The 20,924-nt window shown below is 32.3% G+C and overlaps 2 protein-coding genes across 3 annotated transcripts in view; both read left to right on the top strand.

The window, feature by feature from the left end:
• The window catches only part of LOC134236039 (multiple epidermal growth factor-like domains protein 10), a 110,315-nt gene that overhangs the window by 68,573 nt on the left and 20,818 nt on the right, over positions 1 to 20,924 (top strand). The gene's annotated exons all lie outside the window — the stretch shown is intronic.
• On the top strand, positions 1,642 to 16,641 carry LOC134236040 (multiple epidermal growth factor-like domains protein 10). Of its 2 annotated transcripts, none has more exons than XM_062718226.1 (10): positions 1,642 to 1,795; positions 3,287 to 3,526; positions 11,368 to 11,616; positions 11,739 to 11,873; positions 12,008 to 12,145; positions 12,264 to 12,404; positions 12,924 to 13,061; positions 14,954 to 15,094; positions 15,539 to 15,656; positions 16,472 to 16,641. In XM_062718226.1, coding segments are annotated over exons 1-10 (1,464 nt in total). In that variant the 5' UTR covers positions 1,642 to 1,794; the 3' UTR covers positions 16,635 to 16,641. The 2 variants fall into 2 exon arrangements, with proteins under 2 accessions (XP_062574210.1, XP_062574209.1); XM_062718225.1 differs by having other exon boundaries at positions 11,362 to 11,616.

Here is a 20,924-nt window from a genome sequence, read left to right as displayed (position 1 = left end):
TTCTCAAAAATTAATCTGCGCATTAAGCTAAAATTATCAGTAAATCTTTTTTTATTATTATTATTTTAATTGCATCATATTTGTTTTTCATTCGTTTGATTTACACATGAACACATATATATTCATTAAAAAATTTGTGTATTTTTTTTCAACATAAAGTATGAGATCTTAGTTAGGAACAAAAGTCAAAAAGTAAAAAAAAAAAAAAGCTGGTCTAATTTCAAAATAGCACAAGTTTGTCTATGAACATATCTACAGACTAAATATTTCTAAAACCAACTTTCTTTTTTTTTTCAATATCTTTTACATATTTTTTGCAAGGAGTCTACAAAATAGCATGTATCTGGATGCATTAATATTATAGAGAGTCCTTTCATCATGCTACAATATGTAAATATATGTAAATACATAATTTGGTTGACAATTAAGAAATACAATCTTAAGATATTTTTTTTTCTGTTTTCAAAAGTGATTTGAAATGTATTTTTTTTTTTTTTTTGCATATTTAATGAAAAGTATAGTGCTATTTAGAACGCACATAGGCTAATCTTAAAAGTAAATTAGCATGTATCTGGATGCATCATAGAGATTCTTAAAAATACAATCTTGAGATTTTTTTTTTTAAAGTGATTTGGAATGCTCTTTTTTGCATAGTTACATGCAATTGAAAGTATAGTGATATCTTGAACGCACATAAGTTAATCTTAAAAGTAAAATTTAAATTGTTTTTCAAGAGTTCATGTAAAGCGTTTCCGGCTACGGTCAAGCTTGGGTCAACAATCATGCAAAAATAAATGAAAGGTCAAATTGCGCACTAAAACTTCCTCGTGGATTTCTGACTTTTTCCTATATTTGTTCATTGACAACCCCTATTACTTATAACTGATAGGCTATTATTTTGGTTTCAATGGAAATACATGTACATTATTTTACATTGACAATTGCTTATACATATGGCTATGGTAAGTATGATATATTCCCTATCTAACGTCTTCTTTTTATTTAATAAGTAATTATATATAAATTAAATGAATTTAAAGCTAGTTGTACATAATGTTTATTGAAATTGCAAACTTGAAGTGCATCTCTCTTATACCGAAGCTGGTTTACTTGTCCTGAATAATTTTTTTTTATTTTATCTATCTCCCATCTTCTTTAAAAAAAAAACATTTGGACTTAAGGACATATGATACAAACTTTTGTTAAAAAATTGGAAAAAACGACTTGAGTCATGCCTTAATGAATACGATGAACAAGTTTCAACGCGTGTGTTTAAAATTTTTAGTCAAATTTTCACAAAAATAAAATTCGAAGTAATAAAAATTTTTGTATAGATTAATAGATTAATAAGGATGGTTTCAGAGAAACAGACTTTTGAACATCATAGAAGTTTTACAATTTCTTCACATTCTAGAAATATAATATTTGCATCATTTTCAATGAAATTATATAAGAAGAATATATACTAATCCAGGCATTCATTTTTTTGCTTGTATCATTTGTCCTTAAGTCCGTGTTTTTCATTAGTATAATGAATCAATACAAAGTAGTAGTCATTCAGATTCATACAAGGCGTTTTAATTTCAATTCCGGAAGTCGGCACTTTGTAAGCAACGGGAATTGTGCGGTCATTTTAGCTTAATCTAATGGAGATTTTATTTAAAATGCTCAGGTCATAATTTGCAAATTAAACTATCGACATTTTTTCTAACTGAAAAGGGTACTGAAATGCCGAAGATGTTCATTTTAGTGCTCAGCCAATTATTGACGTAATAGAGGAGAGGATGTTAGAGGAGTAAGACCTTTTTCCTTTTACTAACATGTTGATTTCAGTGTTTGATATTTGACGGATTGACATATCGTATGAGCGGGAGAATATGAACACGCTAGTGGAGTTACTGGATATAATTGGGATAGAGGATGAAGTGACTTGCGACCCCCGGTAAATTGACAAAAAAATGAAATGTCTAACTTTTACTCAAATTTTTGTATGTAACTAATCACTGACCTGTGTACCTTTACAGAATGCTATTTTTAACAAAAATAGAAACATGATTTGAAAGATATAGATCTTTTATTGGGGTAGGGGAATCATGTTTACATCCAATTCCCATAGCATTTTAACCCCTCCCCACTCTTTGAAGCCCATAAAATATGCAAGCGCAGGGAGGTACAATTTTCTCCTTTGGCTGGTCACTGTATTTTATTGAAATCTACCTACATGTGAAAGGAGAAAATTGTACCTAACTGCGCTTACATGCTATCTAAACAAAAGTTTTGTTCCGTGTTTGATGAGCAATTTGCTAGGTCCCTAGTATCAGTGAATACAAGTTTCATGTGCATTTCGTGTCCTTAAATTCGTAAATGCTGAAAATCCATGCGTATTATTAAGTATAAACAGCCTTGGTTGACCATTATAAAAGTTTGAAATGTAGAAAAGGATAATAGGTAAATCGACCTAAACTACGTGTCTGTGATAAAATGTGAACGTAGAAAACCAGCATGTTTTGTTATTCTGTCATCGGATTGGACAATGACTAAGTGCGAAATAATAACAATAGCCATATAAGGTCTTCTCGGACACGCATATCCCTCTATTGTACTAAGACCCGCCCATTCTCATGTCATGAAAGAACACAAACCTGGCCGAATTTAGCTGTGATAGGGTCTAAAAATCAAAGATAATGCAGTATTCCTTACACTTAAAATGTGTCTGAACTATTGAAACTATTCAAAAGGCGTCGTATTTATTCACTCACGTTTGAAAACTACAAACTTCGTTGTAGATTAAATAAAATTCGTCGTGGAAAAAGGGGCCCCAGATAGCAGTTATGTCACATCATCCTTTGTATGATTTTTAACGGAAAACTACTGCATAGGCAAATTTTAGCAAAAGCATTCAATAAAGTATACATATATAAATGTCTGGTGAATTTTTTGTCAGAAGGACGTCTGCTTATAAACCAAGGGGTAGAGCTAAGATTTTCAAAGAAAGAGGTAAAAAAAATCTCCTTGTTCGAATATGATGTTAACCTTTAAAGAAACTTATGAAACAGTGTCTGGTTAAAGTATTCAATCAAATTTACCATGTTATCACGATTATGCACTTTTGTGTTTCGCGATATTAAATTGTGAATATTATATTTGAAACGTGTTGAATGTTATGGGATAATTCCGTTTTAACACTTTCTTCCAAGAGATGTTCGTCATCACTTGTTTTTCATGTTTTCATGTTCCTCGTTTGTTAAAAAAACACTTTTTAATGGAATATTTTTGTCATTTTTAGTGAACGTAGCTTTGAACAAACAGACATGGCAGTCAAATCCTTACGTAATATCGGACAGTAGATATGATTCTAGTAATGCAGTAGATGGACGGAAATCAGATCTCAGTGCATTTGGAAGACAGTGTGTCATATCAGCTGATAATAAAACAACTGCCACCTGGTGGGTTAACTTGACATCAATTTACAGTATTCATCACATAAGGATTTATTACCGGACTGAAAATAATGTAAAAACATGGAGTGAGTTCTTTTTTCGACACGCATTTGAGGCAATTTGTAAACTGTAGCTTTTGATTTTTGCAACGTCATTGAAAACGTATTTTACATGAAGTTTTATTACCATAAACGATTTAAAGGTATTTCCACCTTTATTTCCTTTCGCGATGTGAAAATATCTATTCCAATGAATGGTTCCCATGGTAAACGGCTCTATTTTGCTATCCTCTCCTAAAATGATACATTTTCATTCAATTTTATTATCAAATTCTATCTTAAGGTTGCTTTAGAAAAACCGTTCCCAAAAGAGCAAAACAAACTCTATAAAGTATACCATCTTTAATGTATAACAGAGTTTTCCAATCTATATTTGAGGAAATTCGGGATTAGGGGACATTTTCATTTTGATATTTCCTGAGTTTACTAAAATACGCATGTTGGAAATCCATATAAAATGACAAACCATAGTATTGACATTTTGAATAAACAAGAAGTTTAAAAAACCTTTCTGCGAATTATAAGACAAATACAATTGAAATAGAGGGTTAAATGTTTTTTCTGCATTTTAAAAAGAAGCGCTTAATTTGATTGTAATGAGTTTTTTGGATTCTGTGTTAGTCCGCAAGAAAACGAAAAACTGTAGAATCTATTTAACAAAAATAAATTTATTTTACAGATGAAACAAATGAATAAACAAAAATAAACACAAAAATCTTACATACACCACACTCGCAAACACTCACACAGAGAAATAAAAAAAAATATAACTTTACAGAGAATAAACTGGCACGCCTACGAACAATGAACTTAAAGCTGCGTGTCAGAAATTAATATCAAACAAGAGTTGTTAAATGAAAACAGTAACTTTGTTTTAAAAAAATTTTAACTTCAAGTTGCTGTAAAAAATTTTAAAATAAAGTTTATATTTTCAAAAACTCTTTACTTAATGTAACTTTAGAAGTGTTTTCTGAATAAACCAAATTGGGAGTTTGTCTGACAAATGTTCCGATTTCAACACTAATATCGTCACCACTGGGCCTCCGTACACCGCTGGGTCGACACCACGTTCACTGATCGTCTAATCCGCCGGACTCACAGGTTTTCCTCTTATAGTGTCTCTAAATACATCTATCCCTCCGTTAGACGGGAGCTATTGTGTTCCCACAAGTCTGTGAGGACGTAGTACACGTATATCCTGTACCGCCGCCGCCCCTCCGTATGGTCCGGTCCTAGACACAAACTGACCACTCGACCACTCACATCTGCCGTCCTAAGCCCCTAGTATACTCTATGCTTCTGCGCAAAAATAAATTTAACGACTTTTCCAGAATACAGACTATCAGAAACAGAATATATCCACTTACCTAATACGAACAGGTATACAGACAAAAAGTACAAAGTCCTATAAATAGTAACGAAAACAAGCTTACCGGCTGGAGAAAACAGAAATGACCACACACAGAAATTCACCGTTTCCTGGCTACCGGTTCCAGACTTATTTCTAGAATTCACCAATTATAAGAACGTCCATGGTGACCAAAACTGTGGCGTGGCACAACGCCTCATTCACTACCACGCGTCATTTCCTTCTGACCAACCAGTTTTCTAAATTTAGCTTTTGTACACACCCTCAAAAGTACTGAAACTCATAACCACCAAAACTCACAAAAAAAAAAACACAAAATCAAACATAATATTAACTAAACAAAAGTCAACTTCATGACATTGATAATATTGGATTTCTATCAACTTCAAACACTTCAGACGAGATTTAAATCCTAATTATTCTAATAATATAAGAATGCTTAAAATAAATTATATAGTAGTATGAAAGTGTTCCTATTTTTGTGCTTTAAGAGAATATGGGGGTTAAAAATGCTATATTTCACGAAATGATCATATTTTTGTTAGTTCTGGTTTCCATGGCAACGGACACCCCAAAACTTGGTTTTCTCAGTTAGACACCTGGGTACGCTCTATATACAAAAACATTACGTATTTCGGGACATTCGTTTGAACGGCGCCCTTGGATTTTTATAGAGAAGGACTTTTATATATGTAAGGGATCTCTGAAAACGTTTTCTAGTGATAAGGCAGTTTTATTACTAATAACCCATTTATTTTTTAGGGAGAAATCACAAGATGTCAGACCACCTTTAAGCAATCGCTTAATGTTAGCTTAATTGTGACTTAATGGTGGCTTAAAGAAGTTAATTCCTTTAAGCCACCATTAAGCTGCAACTTACAGGTGCTTAATGTTCAAACTTCATTAAGCTACCATTAAGCCACCATTAAGCTGAGCTTAATTGTGACTAAATGGTCAAACCTCATTAAACTTTTACCCACCTTATATAGAATCTTTGAACTAACTTTTTAAGTTATTTTAATATCAATTACGTGAAATCTATTCTAACTCATAATTTTGTCTCGATCTTAATTTCTACAAGTTTTTTTTAAAACTGCATAAACTCGATCACTGAGAACAAAGTTAGCTTATATCCACAAGGGGCTTGCTCCCGGTGTCTAATAATCATTTTTTTTTAAATCATTTAGTTTACAATAATAATAAAAGAAGACATCGTTTATCAGTACCGTATATTATTTTTTCAAATAAATAATTATTACATGCGTTGTTTTTATTACTTTTTGTCAACATGCATAGACTGTTTCACTGAGTACAAAGTTAGCTAATAGCCATCGGTGTCTAATATTTTTTTTAAATCATTTATAGTAATAATAAAACAAGGCATCCTTTATCAGTACCGTTTATTATTTTTAAAAATAAATTATTATTACATGCGTTGTTTTTATCATTGGTGTATATGATTTTTTAAGATAAATTATTATTACACGCCGGGAGCAAGGCCCTTTGAAACATAATAAATTTTCTTTAGCGAAAATCAATTTGTTCTTAAAATTATCTTTATCCATGAACACAAAATATATATATTACTTTTTTTAATGGTATTTTTATTTCATGCGTTAAAGCAACATTCCGCTATAGAATTCTCAGGAATATAATATGTTCTCATGAAAAGAAAAATCTCTTTTTTTTTTGGGGGGGGGGGGCTACTGGTTTACAAATGCTTAGTTTTCAAAGATTGTCTTTTACATTTTGAAGAATTTGAATTAATTCGTTATTTCTTTTTATAATGCAGCGGTAAGTATCTGTCAAAATCTAGGTCTTCAATGATTGTTATTTCAAAATAGATTTTCAGAAGAACAGCTGATCAGACTAAACATGACATCCGACCAGATTTATACACATTGAGAAAAGGGGTAAGATTAACAGATTGACAGTGAAAGTACACAGACTGGTCAGACAATAGACCTTAATTAGGTGTCCATCATTCCTCGGTTAAGTAACAGGAAACTATGCATACACATTGTGAACTGACAGATTTTGATGATCAATTATTTTTACAAAATTTTATAAATTTAACGCAAGCATATAACAAATTAAAAATAATGATTCATCGTAAAAGGACAATTATTTTGATACCCATTATGATACAAAAAGAATTGAAACTGAATATGATATCCTAAAAAAAGTTTTTGTTCAAGTAATTAACCAGGTTACTTTTACGCGAGGATTGTCACTAAACTGTAGACACAAAAGCAGTTAATATCCGCAGTATATTTAAAAAAATATAGTAGAATCATTCTGTTTTTTCGTCTTCCTTTTTCCATGATAGATTTTTTGTGTTTTATCTATAGTTAATTTATTTTCAATTATGATTTAATTAAGTCATAATTTGCTTACATGTATAAATTTTTGGAATGACAGAGCGAAGAATTCAGTCACATTACATCAATCTAAAAGCCGAACTCAATGGTTAAGAAATATTAATGTGATATGTCTTTTAAAAAGATCCATAAATAAAATTGTTTATATTTTGATTAATAAATCAATTCAAGACATTGAAACGTTCAACAAAATAAATACTTTTTTAAAGTCCAAACAAATTCCGTAAAAAATAAAAGTTTAATAGTTTTATTTAAACTAAAGAGCAGTGATAGCCTAATGGATAAGGTACCTGTAAGTCCCCCTTAATGGTAGCTTAATGGTGACTTAATGGTGGTCTAAAAGTTACCATTAGGGACCTTTAAGCCATCATTTATCTACATTTAAGCACCCATTCAGGACTTTAAGGTGGCTAAATGGTAACTTAATGGTGGTGTTAATGTTACTTAGAGGTGCTTAATGGTGACTTAAAGACAACCATTAAACCATCATTAAGGACCTATAAGCCACCATTAAACCGGACTTAAGGGATGTATTTCATCTTGTGAATACATTCTAGATTGCTTTATAGATAAAAAAAAAAATATCCGTTGTTAAAGATTTGTCTGCTGATTTCTGAAAATTGTAAGAAACCTAAATCAAACTTATATGCATTGTACTCATACTAGGGACCCTTATCATTATTCCTTAAAGAGTCCCAGTCTCCAAAGAACCAAGTGCACATGTACACATGTGTGTTATATTTACAATATTATTTACAATATAAAAACGCTTACATTATAATCTTTAAAAAAATACTTGGCCTCCTCCTAGGCTGAACGAACATGTTGTCATCTCTTGTTTCATCATTTAGCCAATAATATAAATAAACGAATAAATTGATTAATAGAAATCAATTAATGAATGAATTATTTTTTTTAAAGTAAAGAAATGTAAACTTCTACGCTAATTTTCAGTATAGAGAAATCATAAATTTTTGAACCAAAAAAAAAAAAGAAAATTTAATCATGCATATGTCTCAGAACAATACCAATTAGATTTTTTAAAGAGTGATTGTTTTTCCTCTACCGACCGACTAACACATTTTTTAACGGCCCGAGTCCTTGTTTAGAACAGGAAACAATGTTTATTATATTCAAACCAATTATCCCCAACAATTAACAGTTCTATTTAAATGGATTTAGATAAAAGAAATTTTCTACGACTACATGTACCTATCCCAATTTTTTTTGGTCGGAAAATTGTTTTCAAAAGATAACCTAACGAGTGAAATCGACATGCAAAAGGAAAATTCCTTTTCTTTTGTTTGTCTTTGTCATAGATTCTTGGAAAGTCATATGGATTGTGCTTACACTTCCAGACAGTTTAGTCCACTGGAAAAAATTGAGCTGTAGCTGACATTTTTGTTCTTTGATTTTTAAAAACAGACGATTAAAAAAACAATCCATGCAAACTTTTATTTTACGTTAACATTCACAATGTCTGTAAGAAATACAAACTGTTGTGGCCAAGTTCTACTGTGCCTAATAGGGTTTCGAGGTTTATTACTAAAGGGTTTTCAACTCAAAAGTTTTTTCTCTGTTTTAATCTTTGAATATGGATTCCTGGTTTATTCATCAAGAGAAGAACGTAAATGGCCCTATAGAAGGCAAGAGATGAGTTAGTTCTTCACCTAGTGCAAAGACTTTTACACATTTCAAATTCTTATCTATTGATATTGTCGGTGCTATAACAGTGCCAGGCCGTGCCAACAATTTGAATACTGTAAACAGGGGAATTTTCGCCCCGTTTACATTCGCCCCTTTCGCCCTACCCTAATTTAGGCGATTTTAATACGGGGCGAATTCAATGAATACAATATAAATTGTTAAACAAAACTTTGAGTGGGTGAATTTAAAGCGTGGAGAAATTATTTTGCAACTGTGAAATGGCGAAAATAACATGGGGCGGACATAACCCTGTATACCGCGGGTATTTTACATATACATGTAAGTAAGCATATAAGTCATTATTGGGGATATTTAGACTATTTAAAGAAAATTAAGATTGTTAATTTACCAAAACCGCTGATAAAAGTAAATTATTATTATTTATTGCATAAAGATAGAAAACTGTCAACGCAACGAAGTACACCACCACCACGGCATCACGTGACTTCTATGAATAGCCAAATTCACCTTAATAAAAAAGCTAACCGAACAACAATACCCCGGTGATTAATAATTTTTTTGAGTAAATAATGTTGTTGAAAAACATCTATTTTGCCTTAAAAGTGCCGCTAGAATCCCACTGTCCCGTCAGTTAAATAATCATTCCACACATTCGCACGCGTACGAAATATTACCCAATAAATGTATTATGAATTATTTACACATGAACCGAGATTTTACGTAAAACCATGCTTAACTCGGAATTCTAGCAGCACTTTCCAAGTATATTAGGAGGCAAACTTTCAATCTGTACAAATCTTATGTTTTTAAATATACAGCTTATTGTTGTTCTGTTGCATTATTTTTTTTCAAAAATCACAGAGGAAAGGCCAACCGGGAAACATATATAGCTGACTGTCTTCGACTGAGAATATTTTCAATGAAATAAATAAGCATACGTGTTTAATTTACTAAACTCCATATGAATTTTACAAAATATTCACGATATTTGCTTGTAAACCCCCTTTTACGCATCTTTGTACATACCATGTAAACCAAATTCTCTTTACACGACATGATCAATTCCAAAGTTACTTGATGTACACATAGGACGTCATCGGTGGTAGATTTTAACCAAAATGACAAAATACAGTATAACAAAATAAGAGTATTTTATTGTTGTTAAAGTTTACACGTTTCTATTCATTTTCCAGAGTTAAATCACGTCTCTAAATAAATGACGTCTCCAGAACTGACGTCATCTCGCCTACTTTGACGTTATAATGTAGCACTGATTTAGTCAAGGTTGAATATTTTGTATGCTTCCTTACCCCCTACCCCACCCCCTGCGACAGTACCGCGCTATATCGCAGTATGATAACAAGTCAAACACGTTTTAGGACTAATATTGTAGACATCAATAAATAAAAGGCCAGTGCTTATATTCACAATCTCTAACTTTTTCTCTTTAAAATTGTATTTTTTTTATTCTTCTTCTGAATTCAGAGCCTGTTGTGCTTAAATGACGTATACGTACATGTAAGTGCCGTTTGTGACGTTGAATGTTACATGCAAGGCGAGGGTGCCGTACAAATGTTATTTTTATAACGATAAATCAACGGAGCCATTGATTTTAATAGAATTGAGTCAACGTCATAACAATTCACGTTATAGTGTTCCAAAACTATGGAAAATGCATATAATTCCTAAAATTTCTACAATGTACCCCCCCCCCCCTGTGACAAGGTTTGATGTGTTTTATAGGATATTAATTCATGCTATTACTTTTTGACTAAGGCATGACAATTCCACTTTTTCTTCATGGTAAATCGACGAAATTCCTAATCTTGAAAGAAACTAAAAAATTAAAACATAGAAAAAAGCACAGTTCGTAGGGCTTTCAAACAGCCTAGTGCAATTAATTGGAAGGTAACACATTCTTACAACCCGTACGCAATGTATTTGAGCCAAAAGAATTCATTAGCAAAGCATTTTTACAAATACGTATATTTTCCAAATGCAAAAAATCACCGCTTCGGAGTTGAAAACCCGTATACAAATTAACAGACCAACATGTTTTCCTTTACATTGTGTTTCTGACAACCTTCATGCGAATTTTTTCCCCTTGCATTTAATCGATATGCTTTTCATACTTCATATAAAATATATTTTTTTTTAAATCATGTTAAAATTGAACAAAGTTTTTATATAAAATCCATGTGTCACGTTTTTCGTTTTTTTTTTTATTCTTTTTCAAAGAAATCACATGAAATTTGTATGCATTTAATCTAAAATTTATCTGAGCCACTTTGGCTTGTATATATATATTTCACTGATGAATGTATCATCATTATTTAGTAAACTTTTTAAAATATTCTTATTATTAATCTTTAGGCATTTAAAATATAACAAAAAGTTTGTTTAATATAAATATCGCATGATTGAAATGTGTTTTTCAATTCCAGATGAAGGAAATGACTTAACTGCAAGATTTCTCGGGTTTTATGTTTATATATCGAACACAACGAACCGACTTGATGGTCATTTATGCTTCCACGATACTTACTATACCAGATTAACGATTCCTGCCATTGCCAGTATTACCTGTGCCTTACATGCACAATACGTTATCTATTATAATGAACGATTAGAAAATATTAAATATCCACTTGGATATTCAAGATTCGCTCATAATGAACTATGCGAAGTAGAAGTCTACGGTATGAAATCTATTATTTTTTTGTTTTTGTTGTTTTTCTTTTGCATGTTATCAGCCCATTTTTATTTAACTACATAAGCTGTGTTGTATTGCCAAATTTGTACTTTTATTTGCTATTTTAAGGTTGTATGACTGGATACTATGGACCTAACTGTTCTCTTCCCTGTCCTGACAATTGTGGTGACGGTTATTGTCACATAGAGACTGGAGTGTGTTTCTCGTGTAAACCTGGGTATCAAGGATATCAATGTGAAAATGGTATTATTGATGTCCACCAGATTTTTGCAACAGCCTCATTTCGCGAGTTAATTATTTATTTACAGAGTTATCTATAATGAATTTTAAAAAAAAACATCTCTGTTGAAATGAAAAATGTAATTTGTATTCAATAGAGTGTACCAGTAACACATATGGACAGGATTGTGGACTGAGATGTGGAGCTTGTCTGGGACACAAACAATGTAATCACATCAATGGTTCATGTCCTGAAGGATGTGACGCTGGGTTTAAAGGGACATTTTGTTATATTGGTAAATAGAGTTATAAATGATGTCTTACATATTAAACAAACATTTCAATCTTGTGCGAAAAAAATCAATTGTATTTTGTCAACTTTTGAAAAATACATTTATTCTTCATGTCATTTAGAATGTCCTGCTGGATATTTTGGATATTACTGTGAACATAATTGTAATGACAACTGTGGAGTACCAAACAAATGTAACAAGACGACAGGTGAATGTGAAGGTGGATGTCAGGCAGGTTGGAAGGGACTTCAGTGTAGTGAACGTAAGAACCGAGACTTTTCATTACATTAGTTAGTTCAAAGGATGTTAAACCATGTTTAATGTTATTGGTTAACAGCTCGACATATCGCTATTTTAGCAAAGCAATATATGGAGATAACGAAAAATGTCTATACTCATACATGTAAGTCCAATAAACACCACAGATGTTGGAGCAAAGCAAATAGAACCTAAAAAATTATCAGAGGTTGGACCAGATACCATGGAAAGTGATCATCCCTTACCGAACGGTCTTAGCTCTATATGTAACCTCAACTTCCAAATAAGTAATTTCAAAGACTGATTCTTGTTCGTATACATTTCTATTTCCTGTTACACATGCTAAACATCTTAGTATTTATACATGTAAATATTTTCACTGATAATCACATATTGCATGTTATTCAAAGTTTGATTTTACATTTTTTGGTACCTGATATAACTTTGTTCGTTTAATTATGTATAATCTTTGGAAAATCATTACAAGGAGGCGTATTAATATGACTTTGCTTTACAATTAAAGAGTGTGATGGTAACAAATATGGACAGGATTGCGGACAGACCTGTGGAGCGTGTCTGGAATATAAACAATGTCACCACGTCAATGGTTCTTGTCTTGAAGGTTGCGATCCTGGATTTCAAGGAAAACTTTGTACAACAAGTAACTCTATGGATTTCTGCATTAAGAAAATCGGTTACGCAGCACAGTTAAGGTTAAAGAAAGGAGGCGGGCCTAATTTGTAAGGGAAATGTTTACTATGACGTCACACATAATATAAGGTCTTCAAAATACCACAAAATGAAATTATTTGCTACTTGAACAGCTGGATACCTGTATACTACATACAAACTTACTATTACATGCAGTTTTGTCGTTTGTTAAATCCCACTCAACAGTATATAAACGATCATCGATTGCAATGCAGATTCATTAAAAAAAGTAATGAAAGGGCCCTAATAAAACGATTTATTGCAAGGGCACACCCTCAATGTATTTTGTCAAGTTCTTATACATAAACTCAAGAAGATTAAGATATTTGAAAAGTGCTGCGAACCTCAGGAAATCTTGCAAATAAATTAATTATAGCTATACTTAATGTAGCTGACCAGCAAAATATTCAACCTGCCGTCCAACAAATTAAATTTGAGCACTTAAAAAGGGAATCTATAAAGGTTCGAAACACTTTTTACAAACTACATATAGTGTTAAAAAGGATTAAAAATTAAACTAAGATTTTTATCTTGGTTATGCCATTGCAACATCTGAATTTATATATGACCTCTAAGCTGCAAGTATAATTGCTAAAATCATGTGACGTCGACATCACGTGACAAGACTAAATAAAAAATCTAAATGTCCCTAACATGTGGATTTAAACCACATTACATTTTTTTATATCAGTGAAGTCCTAAAAAGAATCGCCCATCTTAATAAAGTATTTTTTATCTTACAAATCGTCGATATTTCCATTTGTAACCTTAACTGTGCTGCGTAGCTACAGAAACGAAACTCTCTAGTTGAGAAAATTTGGACAGAAAAACAAGAGAGCACAGATCCAAGTATTCCTGTACACGACTTAAATAAACAGTTTTATCATACCAATTACCCATACATTGTAATAGTAAATGATTTATCTTTGAACTGTTTCAAACAACACTCGTACTGCTAATTTTAATATATGCATTCTGACCAATGCTAATTTTAATATATGCATTCTGACCTTAATATTGGTATCACGCTAAAGCAGCACGCCCACGTATTATTGATACATTTTTTTTATTTCATACATATTTTCTTTTTGTAAGATGTGCCGCAGTGGTTAAAGCGTCTGCTCTAGAGTCGCGAAGTAAGGAGTAAATACTTACGTCGCGGGCTCGAATCCCACTGAGGGGCGTGAAGGCCGGTTATTCGGATGAGACCGTATAAACCGAGGCCCCGTGTCGCAGTAGGTGCTGGCACGAAAAAGATCCCTCACTGCTCAAAGGCCCAGAGTGCCGAGCATAGGACATAATTTGTAGCCCTCCACCGGCAAGTGGTGACGTCTCCATATGAGTGAAAAATTCTCGAGAGGGACGTTAAACAACATGCAATCAATCAGTCTTTTTTCTAAGATCAAATTGGTGACATTTGAATTCTTTTATTTCATTATCTCTGTATGTGTTTGATATTTGACATACTCACATTTTTTTGAGAAGGGGGGGGGGGAGGAGAGGGGATCTACTTACGTTGAAAAGAGATTGTTTTTCTGACATCCACAGACCGTACGGGGTAAAAGGTTGGTTTGAAATTTTGAGAGGTTGATAAAAAACATATATGAGAGTGAATTATATGCTTTTCAAGAGCTCCAATGATTTACCATGGAGTTGTTTATGAAGACTGAAAAAATGTTTGAAGATAGCGTTCATAGATTGCAGAATTGAATCAACTGTTTATTTTTATCCGAATTGGATCTGCAGTTCTTTTGTACATTTGACCGATTTTACAAAATGACAGATCTATAGTTCTGCAGGTATAAAACCCGTATGATGTAAATATTCCATATAACTTCTAAGGTTGTTCGAATGGAAAATTTGGAAAAGACTGTAGTAAAAATTGCAGTGTCAATTGTATGGTACCCAGAATATGCCACGGTACAACTGGAGAATGTCAGAGTGGATGTCAGCCTGGTTGGGAAGGATATCATTGCGAAAGGGGTATATAGAGTTTGAATGTTTACATAATTTTATTTCCTTACTTAAATACTTTCTAACGCTCATTGCAAAATACCTAAATATTGTGTTTACATGTATTTTATTTCAAGCGTTCACTACAATGGATTAAATTTTTTTTTGTCAAATGACGTTATAAATCAAGAAACTCCTAAATAATGATATTTCTATACATAATGGACAACATACACAAAGGATTAAGTGAATTAGCAAAAAAAAAAAAAAAGATCTGACAACCTTTTTTAATTTTTTTACAGAAACATTGCAACCTTTAAAGCATGTAAAACACATCATGACAATTAAATACATTAATATAAAACATAAGATAAATTCATCTAAAATAAAAAAAAAGAAAAAAAGAAAGAGAACAAAACAAAAGCTTGCTTGAATCAGTACCTATTGAATAAGATTTATGAATTGACATTGTAGATCAAGTACAGGATAAAGAAAACTGCCACCTAAGCTTTTATGGCACCCTTGGCGCATTTTTGGTGTCTGCTTTAGCTAATGTTGTCTTAATTGCTTTTGTCTTCAAGTTGATGCAGAGGTATGTGCAGTTATTGATATAGACTGCTGAATTAAATTGTTTGTTTTCCATTGCACTTGTGCAATTCAACAAATTTAAAGATGAAGACATGATTTGTTTAATCATTTTAAGCAAATCTCATTATACGCAGGTGACAGCAAATTACCGGGCCGATAAACCTTAAACGTATTTGATTGAATATACAAATAGCAAACTTTGATCATGATGGCCTTCAAGGGAATATTGACTAATGCTCTCGAGAATGCAAACATAATTAATATTACCTATAAACACAGTCAAAAACTATAACGTTCAATTAAAATTAAACTTTCTAATTATTAAGCTTTCAATGAATTAACTGAATCTAGGTGTAGACTTGGTGCTTTCAAATCTTGAGATTTGATTGTGGCGCTTTCCATTGTTATAGAAATTCAAATAATCTATTTTCTAATCAATAAAAATGTTGGAAAGTCCTACTTACCGGTGAAAAGGTAAAATTTAATGATACTCAATATTTTTGGGCGCAGTTTTATCAATCACTGTGAAATCACATATTTTCAATACGGTTTAATATTCGTGTTTTCGGAGGTATGAAGAGCCCAAAGAATTTTTTGTCAACAACAAAATGCAATTTTTCACGTACATAATTGCTATACATTTCTTCAAGCACAAATTCCTGTGAACCAGTACATTTCCTTCAAACCACAAAAATGAGTCCTAGAAAATATGTGATTTTTCAGTATGTTGACTGCATCTCTCTCTATATAAAGATTAAACCAGAAATTAGTTACAGAATCAAACACATAAATGATATTTTTTTTTTTATTATTTAAAAGGAAAGGGGAGAAAAAAATGGCTGAACCAGCAACAGAAGAAATGTTAAATGATGAGAGAAGACAACCCAACGACATTTATGAAAATTCGGATAGAAACGTCACTGTAGATTACCAGGAACTTGGAGAGCTGGGGAATCCCTCTCATTATGATGCACTACAATAACTGGAACTGGAATAAAGGAGTTAGATACCACAAAATAGATTTATTTTTTAATATAAAGTATACTTTTCACGTTTTTTATATGAAAATAGTTTTATATACTTATATATAAATATATAATTTTCACAATGTCTGGAAAATCCCTTTTTGGCAGTTTTTCTAAACTTATTAACAAGAAACTCAAACAAGAGGCCCCTGGGCCACATAGCTCACCTGAAAAGCTTTGATCATGAAATTCTTAACCAGACCCCCCCCCTCCCTTGTAATACCTACTGTAACTCCACTGTACCCCAAAGGTCATAATTTGGACAAATTAAAATCTACACTACCCCGGGATTCTTCTACAAAGTTTCATGTTTTCTAGCCAATAAGTTTTTGAAAAGAAGATGTTTAAAAAGAATTCCTATATATTTCTTTGTAAAACTTTATCCCTGTTGGCCCCGCCCCACACCCGGGGTCATGATTTCAATAATAGAGAATCTTCACTACCCCAGGATGCTTTCACAAAAGTCCCAGCTTTCCTCGCCCAGTGGTTCTTTAGAAGAAGAATTTTCAAATATGTTTCCTATATATTTCTATGTAAAATTTTGATTTCCTATTGTGGCCCCGCCCAACCCCCGGGGGTTATGATTTAAACAATAAAGAATCTAGACAACCCCAGGATACCTCAACATGCATATAAGTTTCAGCTTTTCTGTCCCAGTTGTTCTTGAGAAGAAGATTATTAATGACCCCACCCTATTTTTGTCTTTTCTTGATTATTTTCCCTTGTGAGAAGACCTGGACCTTCATTTTAAGAATTTTAATTTCCCTTCACTCGAGGAGTTTTTTAGAAAGTTTGTTTAAAATCGGCCCAGTGGTTCTTGAGAAGAAGTCGAAAACGTAAAAAGTTTACAGACGGACAGATGGACGGACGACGGACAATATGTGATCAGAAAAACTCTCTCTCTCTCTCTCTTTCTCTCTCTCCTTGATTTTATAATAACAAACCTCTTCTTTTTAATCTGTCATAATTTTGAACATAATATTAAAAAAATATATGATTATGCAATATCCAACGGTGTCAATATCTAGGATGATAATTTAAGATTTACATTGAAATGGTATAATTCATTCACTTGCATTGAAATTAATGATCAGATGATTTTTCATATTTGTTGATATTTGATGATTGTAATACGATCTTTATATGGTAAATTCATTCATAATTGTAGTTTGGCAGAGATTCTACTTGAAATTATGCAAGTTTTAGTAATATCTTATGGTGAAACATATTTTTTTTTTACATGAAAAACGATAGCTCCCCTTTGGACGGATTAGCAGATTAACATGAAAACGTTAAAAATTACACTATTCTTAATTTGTGCTGCCAAAATCCTTGTTTCATAGATATAATACCCGGTAAGTGTATGCATTTTTATCTTAATTTATTAGTTTTGACCAAATCTAAAGTATTAAGAGACGAGATTTACATGTGAATGCATTGAAATTCTATTTCTCATTTTTTTTTAAAGTTTGGAAACCAATACAAATCAAAGAAAATAAAGAAATCAACTTATTTATGTGAAGAAGAAATCAAAAATTAATGCAATTAAACTTCCTTTTTTACTTAATATTTTAACGTGATTAAAGTTGTTATTTTCAAATGATTTTATAAAACCTTCATTGTTTTGTCCGATCATGAAAACATGTAGTAGAGGATATAAAGATTTTTAAAAATATTATTGTAATTTTTATCCACTGAATCATGAAAAGAAAACTATTATTATTACACAATAAACGGGAAATAATATTAAAGTGTTATTTATGCAAATGCACTGACAATAGTTTTGCTTCGTTTGATATTGTAAAAACAAAATGAAGAGACTTTGAATTGAAAATTGTCATTTATTTTGATCTAATAAATGACGAGACAAATCATGTAAAAATACTAATTAAACAAATTGACAAACATTACACAGTCATTAAAAACATGTGCATAAAATTAATACATTTTGTTAAGCCAGTTATCATAGGTGGGGCATAAAAAATCGCCCATACAGTTTAACTAAACACAAGAACAAAATGATTTAAATCGTTCGATTTATTTCTCTCATCAAACATGACAAGAAGATAAAAATAAAAAGCATTTGGGTGGGACGGTGGGAAAAACAAATCAAAATGACTGGCGAATGTATGTTGACAAGGCAATGCACGCTGGAAGAATGACGGCGTGCGCAAAATAAGCTGAATCTAGTCAGTTGCTGATAAGAGATTATCGGATTACAGGAATGTGAACTGGCGAAGAGAAAAATCAGAGTTGTTCTTCTTGCCATGTCATATGTTTTACATAAATTGATTAATGTTGTAAATTAAGATTTCATGCAAATACACTGACAATAGTTTTCTTCGTTTGATATTGTAAAAACAAAATGAAGAGAGTTTGAATTGAAAATTGTCATTTATTTTGATCGAGACAAATCATGCAAAAATACTAATTAAACAAAATGACAAACATTACACAATCATAAAAAAACATGTGCATAAAATTAACAAATACATTTTGTTAAGCCAATTATCATAGGTGGGGCATAAAAAATCGCCACCTTATTGTGTTCATGGGGAAACTATGAATACAATAAACCCCACCCAATACTATTGTCTTCAGTGAATATGATATATGGTAACATTCACATAAAGAATACAAATTACATTTGTGTTATACAAAAGTACTTAAATGATGTACAAGTAATGGTCAGCATTTCCCTTTTAAGAAATGTCAGAGGCCCTTGTCCTCGTGGCAAAACTTTACATATTATTTGTGCAGCAATAAGTAACAAAATGTTTTCATGCAAAGCTACATTACCTGTTATGAAGTCAGAGGCCAATGTTTCCATGACCAAGTGTCTAATTGTAAGTGACAACAAACTCTCAGCCATAGATCACTAGCAATTGTGGAATCAGAGGCCCGTGTCCCCATGACCCAGTGTCAAATTTCAAATGACAACAAACTCTCGCCCATAGTTCACTAGCAATTGTGGAATCAGAGGTCCATGTCCCCGTGAACCAGTGTTAAATTTCAAAAGTCTGAAAGTCATTACCTACGGCAACAAATATACAGATTAACCGAAAGGAAAACTACTGTTCAAAAACCTGCTGACCCTCACCTAAGCGTTCGCGAAGAAATAAAGGGTTGAAATACTAATTTATACTATTTGATCAGAGACCCATGACCCCATGATCATATTCATCTAAATATGAAGCACAGGGATTTTTATTTACTTTTTAAAAGCGTCGGAATGCCATCTTCCCATTCGTTTGATTTTTTCCTCTGAAATTCCCATTGCTGCAGCGTATGTTGCAGCTCCTATTCGAAAACTGTGGCCTTTATAATGACTCGTATTTAGCCATGCCCATTTAAGAGACATTTGTAAATAATTTGTAAAATGTTGTCTTAGTAATCCATCACCATTTGGATATGCAAACAAAGGGCCTGGTGACTGGCCTCTACCTTTAAGAAATAGCTGAATAGCCTGAATAGGACAAAATTGCTCTTCCAATTCGTTTCTTTGTAGAATCAACGTGGGTATATGTTTGCCTGCACTATGTTTGAAATTATCCATTGTGATCTCAAGAGATTCACTGGAATTTATTTTATCCGAAACGAGTTTTACATTGGCCAGATTTAATACGTTTTTAACGTTCGTAAACGAAACTGTTATTTCACCAACCCTTAAAAAGCATGGAAAGCCAGCAAATACATTGCCCTTAGCATACTGCATTGATAGGCTGAAATGTCTAACTTGTATAAAGAAGTCACAAGCTGTTTCAGAATTGACTTTATTATGGGCAATCTTGTGTCACTTCCTACAGTTTTTAACTTTTGATATCCCTGTAGCATTTTGCGAATTATAAATTGTTGTGATGGATCTTCAAAACCTTGAATTTTGAAATTATGACTAAGAGCCGAAATGTAAGTTTTCAAGGTTGATGCTGCGATGTTACTTTGAAAACAAAAAGCTATAAAAAGCGCCAAATGCTCAGTAGTAGGAGGCAGTAAAGAGACATTAGGAAAGTAGGTTGACATAAAGTCAGCGTAAAAAGCTAATGTTTTTTTTCATAAGCTGCCCTTGATGTAGGAACGAGGGAATTCTTCAGAATAGCTGTTGATATATCTTTCAGAATGTTAGCATTGTTGGGTGAACTGCTGATGGCACTGGGTCAATATTTGTACATAGGTCCTGAAATTCCCGGACCTGCAAGCGAGAAAGGCGATCAGCAGCTACATTAAGAACACCTGGAATATGTGTTGCT

The sequence above is a fragment of the Saccostrea cucullata genome, unplaced genomic scaffold, assembly GCF_032062105.1.
Source record: "Saccostrea cucullata isolate Sc308-1 unplaced genomic scaffold, CSIRO_AGI_Scuc_v1 ctg1483, whole genome shotgun sequence".
NCBI classification, from domain to species: Eukaryota; Metazoa; Mollusca; class Bivalvia; order Ostreida; family Ostreidae; genus Saccostrea; species Saccostrea cuccullata.
Note: the sequence above shows the minus strand (reverse complement) of the source record. Positions and strands in the feature narration are given on the sequence as shown.